At 38.6% G+C, this 17,199-nt stretch overlaps 1 protein-coding gene across 3 annotated transcripts; it reads left to right on the forward strand.

Moving 5' to 3' along the window:
* The first annotated feature begins 5 nt into the window (after window positions 1-5).
* Window positions 6-1,968, forward strand: LOC100114772 (40S ribosomal protein S7). Of its 3 annotated transcripts, none has more exons than XM_001608079.5 (5): window positions 6-123; window positions 749-919; window positions 1,066-1,247; window positions 1,468-1,618; window positions 1,856-1,968. In XM_001608079.5, exons 2-5 carry the CDS (start codon window positions 749-751, stop codon window positions 1,931-1,933), a joined length of 582 nt encoding a protein of 193 aa, XP_001608129.1. In that variant the 5' UTR covers window positions 6-123; the 3' UTR covers window positions 1,934-1,968. The 3 variants fall into 3 exon arrangements, with proteins under 3 accessions (XP_001608129.1, XP_003423985.1, XP_032451650.1); XM_003423937.3 differs by having other exon boundaries at window positions 80-558; XM_032595759.1 differs by lacking the exon at window positions 6-123 and adding an exon at window positions 237-377.
* Window positions 1,969-17,199: the final 15,231 nt, after the last annotated feature.

Genomic DNA, 17,199 nt, shown 5'->3' on the forward strand with positions numbered 1-17,199 from the left:
TCGGCAGGGGGCGCCAGCTGTCCTGGCGGCAGACGCGACATCGGATCTTCGCGTGAATTTCGGACTTGGTTGTTCTAGTGGTTCGTGACCATCTTTTACGTGTCCGGCTCTGAAGGAGGCAAGGTCTGTACTCGAGAATATGTCCTAAAATTCTGCCGATTTTTCCTAAAAAAAGGATGCAGGATCCCGAAACTATCGCTAAGGAACGATTTTCTGTGAAATCGTCCTGCCGTTGGTGCCGATTTTCCCCGGGGATGTCTCGTCCGGGTGATGATCCGGGCGGATTTCGGAAGACGGTCGCCGATGCGCGTGTGTGCCGTCGTGTTGTTGGTTCGACGTTGCCGAGATTGTTTAACAGTTAATTTTTTTTCTCGATGGTAAATTGTGTTTTGGAGTAATTGTGATCGCGGTGGGATAGTTGTGGGAGGTTCGGCAGGGTTTCCGGAGTTTGTTGATGAGGGTTATTAACATAAACAAAATTCTAACCTATACGCAGTCAGCTAAGCCTGTGTTGTTACTCCAGTTTTATGTGAATTAAATCGTGTGTTTTCGGTAAAAGTGAGTGAAATTAACTGTAGTGAATCTGTCGGTTCAATGTTATGTAATTGAAAAATTTAAATGTCTATGAAAGCTTTGATATTGGACTTGTAGAGTTGAAAGTGTTGGGATCCTGCATCAGAGATAGGCAGAGCACCTTATGTTAGTGTTTATTATGAAAGTTAATTAATTATTCTATTCTATTTTTCAGATGTTCACGTCGAATGCCAAAATTATAAAAAGTGGCGGGGCTGAGCCCGACCAGTTTGAGGCCAGCATCTCGCAGGCTCTCTTGGAACTGGAGACAAACAGTGATTTGAAATCCCAGCTCAGAGAACTGTACATTACCAAGGCGCGCGAGATCGAAACTAACAACAAGAAGGTAATTTTATTATTTCTTCAGTTAAAAAGACAAGTTGTAAGATTGTGGAATAGTCTTGAAGTACAATAGATCACAGCTGATCAAAGATTATTTTGCTTCATTAAAGAGTCTAATATTTTATCAACAACTGATTCTGTTTATTACAGTCGATCATCATCTACGTGCCCATGCCCAAACTGAAGGCATTCCAAAAGATTCAGACCAGGTTAGTGCGTGAATTGGAAAAGAAGTTTTCCGGAAAGCACGTTATGTTTGTCGGTGAGAGGAAGATCCTTCCCAAGCCCACAAGGAAAACCAGGACCAAGAACAAGCAGAAGAGACCCAGGAGGTATGTTGGACTTTTTAATAAATATATAAAATAAAGCATTTAAAAATGTTCTGCTAGAATTTCATTAAATAAAAGCTATTTAGAAGTAATTTCACTTTTTATTGTCATTTTTCACATTACAATTTGTTGTTAATACAAGTTATGTTTCTTACTTTCCTTTGAAAATGAAATTAAATGTAATCTTATAGAAAATTTTCATTTGTGATTTTTACCTTTACAGCCGTACGCTCACAGCTGTATATGATGCCCTTCTCGAAGACCTTGTTTACCCCGTCGAAATTGTGGGTAAGAGGATCCGAGTAAAGCTGGATGGCTCACAGCTCATCAAGGTCCATCTGGACAAGAACGAGCAGACCAACATTGAACACAAAGTAAGTTTTTTCATTATTTACTTCTATTATCGATCTATTAAATAAAAACACAACAGTAGATTTGCCAATTTTGAGGCTCAACTTATTCTTCAATCAAATTCATAGAAATAAACTCGGTTAACGTTCATCATACTAAAATTTTGAATAAAATGCTCCTAGGGACATATTCTACGTTTTACTTCTTCTTTGTTTCAATTTAAGGACTTATTCTAATCAATATCGATTTTCTCGTTTCAGGTTGACACCTTCGCCAATGTCTACAAGAAATTGACTGGTCGCGATGTCACGTTTGAGTTCCCGGAATCATATGTATAAGTTAACACTTCAATAAAAACATCTATTGAATTTTACGCTTTCAAGAATTTGTACCGCCCTGTGAGTCCCTTCCTCTCATGCCTTATTCTTAATTAACGCCGTCCAATATTACATTTATCTATTTCATTATTTTATTTTCGATTATAAAGATCTTTTATTGAAATAATTTTATACAATAATAATGAACAAAACTTTTTCTTCTGGAAATAATGAATCCTCTCACTTCAGAGTAAACTACTTTAGAAGCCAATAAACCGAACAATCAAGCGCGTTTCTCGATCGCCACTGAAGACTCTCTTTACCTCGTAAAACTCGCAGCTTCCCTCCATCCATCGAAACGACTAACGAATCGAACACCCTTAGAGACAAACGATTCTTGCCTCTTGAAGAGAAAAAAAAAGAAAGGTTTGAATGGCCGATTAACCGGCGTCTGTTTTTTCTCTTCTCCGCACTTTCTCGAGGCTTCTCCCCAGAGTCGAGGGCCAAAGGTAGCTATGAAAAAGGGTTTTATACCTCGGTTTAATGCTCGAGCTGGCGATGCTCCTCTCAAGTTTCTTCCAAGTGGCTGGGGACAAATGAAAAGTTTCGATGGGGTCGGGACTTTCTAGATTGGAGTATAAATGAATTTTTTTTTTTCAGTTAACAGCAATGGATTTTTCTCTGGAAAAGCCTCGTCATCTCGCTCGTGCATATCTGTACGTCGGAATAATGAAAATCGTTATATCCACTCTGGCGTATGGATGATACTCGGTATCGGCGGGCTGGAGAACTTTTGTAATAAATGTTTCGTTGATTTAGACCGAAAGTTTATATATCCTCTCTACGGCGGCGTCAACGACATGCGCGTGTGCGCAAACTTCCTGAAAGCGAATTGCGCCAATTTTCGCGCCGCGCATATGAAGAGGAAACTCGTTTTCAGCGCGCGCGCGCGCGCGCCTTTATTACTCCTCGTTATCGCGTTCGCTCGTTCGTCAGGTGGTTTTGAAAATTTTTTTAATCAGATCTTTCTCTCTCTCTCTCTCTCTCTCTCTCTCTGCATTGCGTATACGTGCGCTTTTTCGCGTTTGTGAATTATCGGGCTTCCCGTACCTATATCGCAGTTCCGCATTTATTCGTATTGTAAAGGGAAGAATCGCATTTGGCAAAGGAAACCGGCGCTTTAGCCAACTTTAATTTACTTCCGAAAGAGCAACGACTTCCTGCCCTGTATATGCAAACTTGAAACCTAATCCTCGTATTGTAACGTAGAATACTGAATAGTCATTCAAAATCGAAACGCGAGTAGTTCCTCAGTTGCGGCAATTAAAAGAAAAACAGTAGTAAGTAGAATGGACTGTGTAATGCGCGCTTTGGTCTGCTCCGATGCAATTGTAGTAAAACACGTTGAGGTCGGAACTTGGTGTATTTTTTTTTTCGATTTTCCCGCCAAAGTATATAGGATACCGCGCGTGTACTTTTGCGAGAATCGAAGGACGACTTCGATTTCGCAGATCTTGCGATAATTTTGCAATGTTTTTTCTTTGTGCGTCACGCTGGACAGTATGCTGCGAATGATTTAATTAACGCTTCGCTAAAATTCTCGCAACCAGTATACTCTGGTTTTTAACTGATTCGTCAAAAAGCTCTTCGCGTCAAATTTAAATGTATACGGATAGGCCATTTATCGTAACTGAATATATCAAGCAGATATCAAATTCGTTTATTCCAATTCAAAATAATTACTTTACGACACCCCCTTTTTTACCAACAATTTTCATAGCGCTAATATGTGACCTATTTTTAAATTTTTCCACACAAAGAAAGCTTAAAGCATTGAAATAATAATAAGGATATATTATAAACCTATAAATAAAGAATGCAGCAAAGGCAGTAAAACCGATTCATACATTGATAATTGATCGCTGCTCTGTGCACTATATGAATAAACTATAACAGCTCTCTCTCTCTCTATATATATATTATTATTATTAAACAATATTCCGCAGCCATGCATTTATACATTAATATAACCGACTAAACCCGCGTCCATTCCGAATTCCCCCGAATCGTCCGAGCGTCAAAGGGTATCCGTATAGCTATATATAAGTCCGCGTGTACACGCAGGTATATAGGAAAATAGAAAAGAAAGTCGCTAGAGCGGAAAAAGGAGAGTGTCAGGGAAGAAAAGGAAAAGAAGACTCGCGAGCAGTAGTTAGAGGGGCGCTGCGGTAAGACGAGATCGGGAATTCGATTCAGCGAAGCGAAAGCTCGTTTAAAAGCCTTTAAGAGCATCGTCTCGCAGTGTTTTGGATCTCAGTTACATCGGGAATCTCATTCTCGGAAAATACATTTTCTTTTAAATTAACTTCACTTTATTTACGCTGCTTTATATAGGAAACGTTTTGGAAAAGTATAGGGAGGCTGATGCAGGATCTCGGATTTACGCATTTTCCTGGAACAAAAGGCGCGCGATGAAAGAAGAGATAACTCGTATACGCGCGGAATATATGCTACCTCGGCTTTGGCTGGCTGCACGTGTCTGCATACCTGAGTAATCGATATAACGTGTAGTGAGATATCCGGATGAATAGAAACGCGCGAATAAGATGTAGTAAAACAATCCTTGTCTTTTGCTTACTGTACATTCGGCTTTACAAGTTAAAAATTATACGTATGTGGAACAGTCGAGGTTTTTGCAAAGCGTACTTATATTCAGGTTGTTTCATTCGAAAAGCTTTAAAATACTAAATATGAAAACCTTTTGCCTCGAGGATGGATATTGATCAACGAGTCGAGCTCTGTGCGCTATTTAAAAAAAAAAAGGCCTGAAAAGAGGCATACTTTACTATCGTTATTATTAATAAATCAACTTTGTACGTCGCTTCTTTCTATAATATAAAAAATTTAACGCATTTTACGACTGCACAAAAGTTCAACACGCGAAGCAGACGAATTAAGCTACTTCAAACTATATATATACGCTCATTTATTCAGCATACGAGTTTGTAGGCAACCGCACAAGAGTATACTTCACAAGGGCTGCTGCTGCGCTAATGTGTATGTATAATGTACACACAAACACACGATGAAACTCGATCGTGGGTATATACACCCACACTGCGATTGCCGAGTTAAAAAAATACGTTGGATTCGTCGTCGATTCCTGCACATCCAGCAGAAAATTCCTGCCTATACACTGTATACCAATAATATGCACTCCAACGCGAAAACAAGTCAGCACACGCTTGTATAGCTATACGGCAGTATATAAGCATCATAGGTATCACGATAAAGCTCGTGTAAACTCGCGCGCCGGGTGGAGGGGAGGGGAGGCGGTCTCTTGCCGATGGTCGCGGCGGCGGGGCAGAGCGCGTCGTCGCGCACCACGACGGCAGTGCGACGCGACGCTGTCTACCACGCGGTTGCGCGCCCGTCCCGACGACGAGTCTGTGCTATACTATATAAGTACTGTATACCCGTGTATATATATATATATATATATATATATATAGAGCCGTGCGAACCGCGAGTATACGCGGCTAACCGATTTTTCGCGCGGAACTTCCCTCTCTCTCTCGTAGTTTTTCCTGTTTCCTCTGCATTGCAATCGTCGCTTCCCATATACTTGCGTGTGTCTCGCTGTCTTTCCTGTCGGTAGTGCGTCTTTCCGAAATCGCTGCTGTTCGTGTATGGACTTTTTTGTCGATTGTGTGAGGAGATTGCGACTTTATAAGTATTGCAAAGGTGCGTTGGAGTGTGTGTGTGGAAAGAGGTTTTTGCGTTGGGGAGTGAAGTTTCGAAGGATGTGTCGATGATCAGGTCGCTAGAGATCGTGGCGGTTGTCGCAGGCTCGCGAGGAATTCTATAGGGGCTGAAGTGCGTTTCATTGCCGAGGTTCTTTTTAGGTTAGTTTCGTCCTGCGACGTATAAAGTCAGTGAATTAAATATAAGCATATCCTCGCGGCAATCGCGTTTAATTGAAAATCCTCGAAAGGCTCTGCTGAATAGAGCCTTAGTTCGTTATTAATTAGCTTCAAGTCTCACACACTCGTACATTACTGATGTACAAACGAGAAACGGTCGAGCTTCGAGAACAACCTCGCCGTTTCGCGAAAAAAATTCATCCGTTCTGTAGGGCGAGTAATTATCTTTATTAATCCACGCGCGCGCAAAAAAAAAACCAATATATATAAATCACCCCTTGCAATTGCTTTAAATAGAAAGTTTAATCAGGCATGAATGAAAAGAGGGAAGCGCATCGGTTAGCGCCAGCGATCGATGCCCATCAGGCTTCATCGGCTAAATGAATTTGCGTTACATCATATACAAAAAAAAAGCAGTCCATGCAAGAGAAGAAAGTGTACCTACCTCCTCGCCATATAAGATTGTTCAAGTTTACGAAAAATAGGCGACGTCTCTCGTTTATTCATGCGACACAGCGCCGACTCTGCAGGCGAGTCGCGTGTGCCGGAAGTCATGTTTTTAAAACGGACGGAACTTTAAAATACTTTTCCATCAAACTTTACGTTACCTTACCACCCAGTGCAAATCTGGCTTCGCATGAATTTTGCAGAGCGCGCGCGACTCCGCGAATCTCGACGGCGGCGAGCGCTCTCGTGTAAACAATGACCGCCCCCCCCCCCCCCCGACTGACCTTTCCGCGAAGGAACTGTTGTCTTGTCTCCCTCGCGGAGGGAGCGTTAGGGGTATAAACCTAGAATGTAGGCCGACGTGGCGCCGGAAAGCAGAGACTGCGCGCGTTTTCGACTTATATTCTTTTTCAACTGATAATTAAAAGTAACGTATGTACTGCAGTTTACAATGGATAGCCGCGCGGAGGTGTAGCTTGCAATTAGATGAGAAGTATAAGGGGAATTGGTTCGTACTCTTATGGGTATTGTGACCAGCTGGACTTTCTTGGTAAAATCAACCAACGCAAAAAGCTTCCACACGCTTGCACTAACCCTCCATCCATCCTCTCTTTCTCTCTTCACAGCTCCAAAAAACGCCAGTCACTCTCTCCGAACCCCGATGATCCTCGCAAGGAGGCGCGCCAACAAAGTGTTCATCTCGTCGTAGCCAAAAGAGAAGAAGAAAAAAAAAACAGTGCGCGATAGATCGTGTGTGTCGCGGCACGGTAATCCATGGCATGTGCCGTTGTTCTATCTGACCGATAAGCAACAACGATAGTGTGTTTTGAATTTTTCCTCGGCACCAGATCGAGTCGTCGATTCATCGCCGGCGCTGCATTCAGCTCACCCGACGACGCCTTTTTCCAGGCCGACTGACACTGTTTCGGTGAGTTCGATTATACACTCTTTACATCTCACACGAAAAAGCACAGTATTCGCGCGATAAGCGCGTATACGAACGTCTTTTATTACTGGAGAAAATTTCGCGCACTGAATTATGCCTCTGCTTTATTGCTATAAGGAATTCGCAATTTTTACGACTGACGGCTTACTACGCGTGTAACGATGCGCATATGCATATAATAAGAAGCAGCGGCAGCTGTATGTACATAATGTGCGCATCGCGAGGAAGTTATATGCTCTTCCGCTGCGCCGAGGCGGGTCTCTCTCTCTCTCTCTCTCTCTCTCTCTCTCTCTCTCTCTCTCTATCTCTCTATCTCTCTCTCTCTCCAAAGGGAGTGTATTAACTCTCTCAAGTCCAGACTCGACCCTTTGTACAGCTGCCTACGCGCCGATTACGCACAAGGCTTGAGAAATTTTCAAGATTTAGTGGATACTATCCTTGATCAAAAGTTTTCACGAGAAGTTCGGAGTAGTTCGTTAGTGTAAAATGCAGGTTCTATGAAGAAACACTTATAAGCTTGGAATAATGATTAAATTTTATTCTTGTTGTTCCGACGAGCTTCTGTCATTGCGAATAAGCAGTAGTGAATCTCTGTAAAATCGAGCGCTCGGAGATAGAAGTTGGAAAAGGGCTATTTTCATTGATTAGAGGCACTCTCCGGGATTCTCCTAATTACGCGGCTAACTAAGCTCGAATTAGGACATTTTTCTGAATACACGGGAAGACAGACAATCTGCGTCTTCCCACGCCCGCAACCGCAAGTGTAGTATGTATCAAGGAATATTACAAAATTAAGTTTATTAGGTAAAAGTTTTAATTCACATTTTATTCCGTCGGACAAATTTTAAGAGGCAGTGGTCATTTTGCTAACTACAATTTTACTTTTTCCGACGAAATAAGCCGTTATTATTTAATTTTAATTGCTTAATTTTTTTTCAAACATTCCTTAATACTTATTGCGCGTGCTGAAACTCGATTTACGATGATAAAGTTAGTCAATTAATTATAATAAACAAAAAACGTTTTCCTCGCTAGGTGGCGGTTCACTCAAGGTGTGGAGCACTCTTCAAAGAAACGACTCCTGGTATTACAATACGCGACTCCGGGACTAGAATTTTAAATTTAACGCTAACGGAACTGCATGCATTAGATATACATTCTCTCTGAATCCACTTCATAATATACTGCGCTTCAAAAAGCACACTCCACATCGCGCTCGCGCTGAAAAATAATCAACGAATGATTTAGCGAAGAGAGCGAAATAAAAAGTATCCCCCACCCCCTCGCCCGAAAATTTCGAGTCATCTACGCGCGCTCTTTATACTCTCCAATCCACGGTTCTCTTTGTGCTCTCGTCGGCGTTTTATTCTTCAGCCGAGCGGTTTCGAGCTTTGATGTGCCTTTCGCTGTGTGAGAGAGGCCTCTTTTTCACGGTGTCCGTGTGTCGGACAGTGCTAATGAAATTTGGCTCTCGGCAGCCCGCGAGCTTTGAAATTTAATTGAAGCTCCGAACTGTGTGCGCCGTTACTGTTACTGTCGTGTCGCTCTGTTGATTTTCGTACTGCCGACGATTTTCGACTGCCGTCGCGCGGCTGCTGGTGAGTGACAGGAGTTGATTCGTCGATTTTTCGAATTTGGACTAATCGGCTGCTGCTTGGTTTTGCCTCTCTCTCTCTTTTTTGGGCGTTTGTTGATTTATTTGACTGTTGTTGCCTGCTTCAGTGCGAAAAAGTAGTTTTGCGTTCGATTAATACACATAATAGCAATGAATCTTGCGGAAAAGGGAGGATTTATTCGAGGATCACTGCGTAGTTGCGTTGTGCGGTCGAGGAGCTGCGAAGATTAGACAAGACACAATAAAAAGGCCATTTATCGTGGTGCGTATGTCAGTGAAGTGTTATATTTCATACACTGTTGAGGCAAAATCTGACTTCCGTAAGATTACAAGTACAATGATGGTCCATTAGGACTGACATTGAACTAGAGTTATCTTTCTGCGATTTCTCACAGCGGCCAATAAGACTTACGTACAGTTACGTATTTTCTCATTTGTTCAATTATCGCTGATAATGCTACAGGCAATAATAAATATGCTATTTCGCAATATAACGAGGAGCATAAAATAACACAACAATCACCCTTATATCAGATATCTATAAAGATAAGTTTTATCTCTAAAAATATTTGTTCTATAGCTGAATATAACCATAGCTACTCAAAATCCTGCGACCGCAACTTCATTTCGAGCGACCGCAAGTTTTTCGAGTGGGCTAATCCGAATCCGACGCTGCGTCCGATCGCAGCGAGTTCGCGACTACTTGCTTCTCTGGAGAAGAGTTTCCCCAACCTGATGCAATATAGCTGCTAAGCCGCGTCGAGGTTAGTTTTGCGGGTGGAAAAGTTTCGCGGAGAAGTGCCACTTTATCGGCTTACGTATCGGATTGTCTCGTGATGCGCGCGAGTGGGTTGAAGTTCTTTATTTTCGTCGAGTGGTCAGAGCTTATTATTTTGAATTGATTGGAGGTCTTAATTGCTCTGGTGTGGGTATATCCTATTAGATTCGATCGAGTGTCTTCTGAAGGGCGTGAGTAGGATGACGGGTCAAAGAATAGCTTGGCGACTAGCCTACGGATTTCTTTTTTATTTTTATGTATTGAATAACCGAGAAAAATTCGCGATTAAATTAATTGTTTTGAAATTTAAACGAATTTTGAATTTTTAAAAAAGATTCTAAAAGAGAAGAAAAGCATGAATCTGGCGACAACGGGGCCGAAGTATAACAAAAATTCATCTATAGCGTATGCTAATGCGTTGATTTAAAAAGTTAGTCGAGCAAACGCCAAAGTTCTAATTAAAAGCAGGTAATCGCTCGTGAATACCAAAGTTGCAAAGCGCGTATTTAAAAATTCAAAGCCCAGCTGAGAAAAAGGAATAGCACAACAATGCAGCAGGGGAATGCTCACGTTGGATTTCCAAATTGAATGAGATTTTATCTCGAGGAAAAATGAGTTTCTTTTCAATTTTACGAATTCTTTGCACGTGGATAGAGAATTTTTTCCATTAGATTCTACAAGCGACTTTCTGTATTCAATTTTTAAATCTGACAGACAGTTTATGATGTAGTATTATATTCTTCGGCTTTATCAAGTATTTCCAATAGAAAGTAATTATTTATCTACAATTACAAAACTATCGATTCCTGCAGCTCATTTTAAATCATCTAATATATACCGAAACCTGAAACGTATTTTTCACTTGCTCAAAGTTAGAAGTTTTTATTTAGACTATATCAGCATCACTTCGTTAAAAATTATCGTAAATTCTGCGATAACCGCCACGCAGTGAGATTTGCATGTAAATTTTACTGTCCGACGCGCGGTATCACTTGAAAGTTTAGTGGAGTTGGCTATGGACTTTTTTTAGTGCGGTTATAACCCAGAATTATGAGCAAAGGTTTCAGTTGTATTGGCAATAATTTTTAATATGGAAATAAATTAAACAGACATTTTTGGCAGGGTGGCGTTTATTACTTGCAAATACAAAAAAGCAACTGTATACAAAAATCACTTTAAAATATTACAAAGTGTCAGATATAATAGTTTCAGTAGAGTAAAAGGAAAGTAGAAACAGCTAATATGGACAAGCAAACAATGCTCGGATTATTTCATTACTAAACTTGAATAAGCCAGGCATAACTATAGTAGCATTGAATAAGCCCACGTCGTAAGTTTGCTCTGAGCTCTAATAATCTTAGAACTTCCAAACATTCAAAAGCAGCTATCGCCAGTGAGAAATGCGTTATGGTAATATTTGTTAAATCGCATTTAAATGCATAGTAATTCATCTTGAAAAAAGAAAATTTCTTGAGATATTTTATTTATTTCCAAAATATCAACGATGTATCACGATATATTGTCGTTTTTTTTTAATGTCACATCGGTTTGACTACTCGTGCTTCTTCAGCTGTGATACCTTGAAACCTTCAATTTACCCTTTACTTTTAACCCAGTCTCCCTCGTAAAACGTGAATAACTCTATCCTTAGGAAAATCGATTAAAAATATACAAAAGGAGCGCACGAATCAGCCAAGGTAGGGGCTACAGGAATCGTGGCGTAAAAAAAGGAAAAAACGAAAATTGCCTAAACGTACGCTACGTCGGTTGCTTATGCATAAAACGCGACCGCGCGTACATCAACACTTGTATAAGCTCGCCTTTATAGTATATGTAAACCACCTATAACAAGGAGTAAAGTCGGTTGCGAGCCTGATGGTCTTATCGCGGTACGCGCCCGGCTATCGTTGAAATTCAAGCATTTGTTCAGTTGTGTTCTTTAAGCTGCGTTCAACGCGTGGGAAAAAAGTTCGTTGCGTAGGTGAGTATCAGTAATGGACACGATATGCACGGGTCATAAAATGAAAAGGAAAAAAATAATGATTGAGATTCAGCAAGGTTTGACCTCGAGATTAGTAAGAGATAGAAACTTTTATGCTAGAGTGGTGCTTCAAATCGATGATGATATTTTGTACCTTTATGGAATGTAATTTATAGATATTTACTCAAAAAATAGAACCTATTTAGATACATTATAAAATAGAATGAAAATGTTATACCTTGTGTATGAATGTGCTGATTATTTCAAAAGCCAATGATTTATAACGCAACAAATGACCTAATACTGATCGTACTGTCAGTTAATTTTACCAAAGTACATATCAGTATTTGGGAGTCGGCGCGCTTAATCAGCTGTTGCTGCAGCTACTTGCAGCGAGCAAAATGCAAAAAATGGACTGCTCTCATAGGCATGTTATTATTCCCACGTTGCAGTGTATAAGATAATCCCACGTTGAAATGGTGTAATAAATCGCAAATAAAAGTACAAAGTATACTTACCTCGCCAAAAAAAATTTGAACAAATAAATAGCACTTACCTTGCATGTAATTCCCGCGTTGCAGTGTAAGATAATCCCACATTCAAATAGTGTAATAAATCGCGAATACAAATATACTGTATGATCACCTCGACAAAATAGTTTGAACATATAACTAGTTCTTACCTTGCGTGTAAATCCCGCGTTGCAGTGTAAGATAATCCCACGTTGAAATAGTGAGGAATATCGCAAAATAAAATATAAAAAAAATCACTCCACCGTAATTATTTGAACAAATAAATGGTACTTACGTGTTATTCCTGCGTTGCAGTGTACGATAATCCCACGTTGAATAGGTTTAATTAGTTGCGATTAAAAGTATAAAGTATACTTACCTCGCCGAAATTATTGAAACAAATTAATATTACTTACCTTTCGTGTTATTTCCGCATTGCAGTGTAAGATAATCCCACGTTGAAATATCTTGATAACCAACAAATACAAACATGCCCTACACTTACCTAGCAAGGAAAATATTTAAACAAATAAATAGTTCTTACCTTACGTGTAAATCCCGCGTTGCAGTGTACGATAATCCCACGTTGAATAGGTGTAATAAAATGCGAATACAAATATATTGTATACTCACTCCGTTGAAATAATTGGAACAAATTAATCGAACGTACCTTACGTGTAAATCCCGCGATGGAGTGTAAGATAATCCCACGTTGAATAGGTGTAAATAGTTGCGATTAAAAGTATAAAGTATACTTACCTGGCCGAAATTATTGAAACAAATTAATACTACTTACCTTTCGTGTTATTTCCGCGTTGCAGTGTAAGATAATCCCACGTTGAAATATCTTGATAACCAACAAATACAAACATGCCCTACACTTACCTAGCAAGGAAAATATTTAAACAAATAAATAGTTCTTACCTTACGTGTAAATCCCGCGTTGCAATGTAAGATGATTCCACGTTGAAATAGTGAGATATATCGCAAAATAAAATATAAAAAAAAATTACTCCACCGTAATTATTTAAACAAATAAATAGTTCTCACCTTGCGTAGTATTTCCGCGTTGCAGTGTAAGAAAATCCTACGTTGAATAGGTGTAAATAGTTGCGATTAAAAGTATAAAGTATACTTACCTGGCCGAAATTATTGAAACAAATTAATATTACTTACCTTTCGTGTTATTTCCGCATTGCAGTGTAAGATAATCCCACGTTGAAATATCTTGATAACCAACAAATACAAACATGCCCTACACTTACCTAGCAAGGAAAATATTTAAACAAATAAATAGTTCTTACCTTACGTGTAAATCCCGCGTTGCAGTGTACGATAATCCCACGTTGAATAGGTGTAATAAAATGCGAATACAAATATATTGTATACTCACGCCGTTGAAATAATTGGAACAAATTAATCGAACGTACCTTACGTGTAAATCCCGCGATGGAGTGTAAGATAATCCCACGTTGAATAGGTGTAAATAGTTGCGATTAAAAGTATAAAGTATACTTACCTGGCCGAAATTATTGAAACAAATTAATATTACTTACCTTTCGTGTTATTTCCGCGTTGCAGTGTAAGATAATCCCACGTTGAAATATCTTGATAACCAACAAATACAAACATGCCCTACACTTACCTAGCAAGGAAAATATTTAAACAAATAAATAGTTCTTACCTTACGTGTAAATCCCGCGTTGCAATGTACGATAATCCCACGTTGAATAGGTGTAATAAAATGTGAATACAAATATATTGTATACTCACTCCGTTGAAATAATTGGAACAAATTAATCGAACGTACCTTACGTGTAAATCCCGCGATGGAGTGTAAGATAATCCCACGTTGAATAGGTGTAAATAGTTGCGATTAAAAGTATAAAGTATACTTACCTGGCCGAAATTATTGAAACAAATTAATATTACTTACCTCTCGTGTTATTTCCGCGTTGCAGTGTAAGATAATCCCACGTTGAAATATCATGATAACCAACAAATACAAACATGCCCTACACTTACCTAGCAAGGAAAATATTTAAACAAATAAATAGTTCTTACCTTACGTGTAAATCCCGCGTTGCAATGTAAGATGATTCCACGTTGAAATAGTGAGATATATCGCAAAATAAAATATAAAAAAAAATTACTCCACCGTAATTATTTAAACAAATAAATAGTTCTCACCTTGCGTAGTATTTCCGCGTTGCAGTGTAAGAAAATCCTACGTTGAATAGGTGTAATTAGTTGCGGTTAAAAGTATAAAGTATACTTACCTCGCCGAAATTATTTAAACAAATAAATAGTTCTTACCTTGCGTGTTATTTCCGCGTTGCAGTGTAAGATAATCCCACGTTGAAATAGTGAGATATATCGCAAAATAAAATATAAAAAACAATCTCTCCACCGTAATTATTTAAACAAATAAATAGTTCTTACCTTGCGTGGTATTTCCGCGTTGCAGTGTACGATAATCCCACGTTGAATAGGTGTAATAAAATGCGAATACAAATATATTGTATACTCACCCCGTTGAAATAATTTGAACAAATTAATCGAACGTACCGTACGTGTAAATCCCGCGTTGCAGTGTAAGATAATCCCACGTTGAAATAGTGAGATATATCGCAAAATAAAATATAAAAAAAATCACTCCACCGTAATTATTTGAACAAATAAATGGTACTTACCTTACGTGTAAATCCCGCGATGGAGTGTAAGATAATTCCACGTTGAAATATCTTGTTAACCGACAAATACAAATATGCCCTGCACTTACCTAGCAAGGAAAATATTTAAACAAATAACTAGTACTTACCTTGCGTGTAAATCCCGCGTTGCAGTGTAAGATAATCCCACGTTGAATAGGTGTAATAAAATGCGAATACAAATATATTGTATACTCACTCCGTTGAAATAATTGGAACAAATGAATCGAACGTAGCTTACGTGTAAATCCCGCGATGGAGTGTAAGATAATCCCACGTTGAATAGGTGTAATTAGTTGCGATTAAAAGTATAAAGTATACTTACCTGGCCGAAATTATTGAAACAAATTAATATTACTTACCATTCGTGTTATTTCCGCGTTGCAGTGTAAGATAATCCCACGTTGAAATATCTTGATAACCAACAAATACAAACTTGCCCTACACTTACCTAGAAAGGAAAATATTTAAACAAATAAAGAGTTCTTACCTTACGTGTAAATCCCGCGTTGCAGTGTAAGATAATCCCACGTTGAAATACTGAGATATATCGCAAAATAAAATATAAAAAAAATCACTCCACCTCAATTATTTGAACAAATTAATCGAACTTACCTTACGTGTAAATCCCGCGATGGAGTGTAAGATAATCCCACGTTGAAATGGTGTGATAAATTGCGATTAAAAGTAAAAAGTATACTTACCTCGCCGAAATTATTGAAACAAATTAATATTACTTACCTTTCGTGTTATTTCCGCGTTGCAGTGTAAGATAATCCCACGTTGAAATATCTTGATAACCATAAATATAAACATGCCCTGCACTTACCTAGCAAGGAAAATATTTAAACAAATAAAGAGTTCTTACCTTACGTGTAAATCCCGCGTTGCAGTGTAAGATAATCCCACGTTGAAATACTGAGATATATCGCAAAATAAAATATAAAAAAAATCACTCCACCTGAATTATTTGAACAAATTAATCGAACTTACCTTACGTGTAAATCCCGCGATGGAGTGTAAGATAATCCCACGTTGAAATATCTTGATAACCGACAAATACAAACATGCCCTGCACTTACCTAGCAAGGAAAATATTTAAACAAATAAATAGTGCTTACCTTACGTGTAAATCCCGCGTTGCAGTGTAAGATAATCCCACGTTGAAATGGTGTGATAAATTGCGATTAAAAGTATAAAGTATACTTACCTGGCCGAAATTATTGAAACAAATTAATCTTACTTACCTTTCGTGTTATTTCCGCGTTGCAGTGTAAGATAATCCCACGTTGAAATATCTTGATAACCACAAATACAAACATGCCCTACACTTACCTAGAAAGGAAAATATTTAAACAAATAAAGAGTTCTTACCTTACGTGTAAATCCCGCGTTGCAGTGTAAGATAATCCCACGTTGAAATACTGAGATATATCGCAAAATAAAATATAAAAAAAATCACTCCACCTCAATTATTTGAACAAATTAATCGAACTTACCTTACGTGTAAATCCCGCGATGGAGTGTAAGATAATCCCACGTTGAAATGGTGTGATAAATTGCGATTAAAAGTAAAAAGTATACTTACCTCGCCGAAATTATTGAAACAAATTAATATTACTTACCTTTCGTGTTATTTCCGCGTTGCAGTGTAAGATAATCCCACGTTGAAATATCTTGATAACCATAAATATAAACATGCCCTGCACTTACCTAGCAAGGAAAATATTTAAACAAATAAAGAGTTCTTACCTTACGTGTAAATCCCGCGTTGCAGTGTAAGATAATCCCACGTTGAAATACTGAGATATATCGCAAAATAAAATATAAAAAAAATCACTCCACCTGAATTATTTGAACAAATTAATCGAACTTACCTTACGTGTAAATCCCGCGATGGAGTGTAAGATAATCCCACGTTGAAATATCTTGATAACCGACAAATACAAACATGCCCTGCACTTACCTAGCAAGGAAAATATTTAAACAAATAAATAGTGCTTACCTTACGTGTAAATCCCGCGTTGCAGTGTAAGATAATCCCACGTTGAAATGGTGTGATAAATTGCGATTAAAAGTATAAAGTATACTTACCTGGCCGAAATTATTGAAACAAATTAATCTTACTTACCTTTCGTGTTATTTCCGCTTTGCAGTGTAAGATAATCCCACGTTGAAATATCTTGATAACCACAAATACAAACATGCCCTACACTTACCTAGCAAGGAAAATATTTAAACAAATAAAGAGTTCTTACCTTACGTGTAAATCCCGCGTTGCAGTGTAAGATAATCCCACGTTGAAATACTGAGATATATCGCAAAATAAAATATAAAAAAAATCACTCCACCGTAATTATTTGAACAAATTAAT

This window comes from Nasonia vitripennis, chromosome 1, assembly GCF_009193385.2.
Source record: "Nasonia vitripennis strain AsymCx chromosome 1, Nvit_psr_1.1, whole genome shotgun sequence".
Classification (NCBI taxonomy): Eukaryota; Metazoa; Arthropoda; class Insecta; order Hymenoptera; family Pteromalidae; genus Nasonia; species Nasonia vitripennis.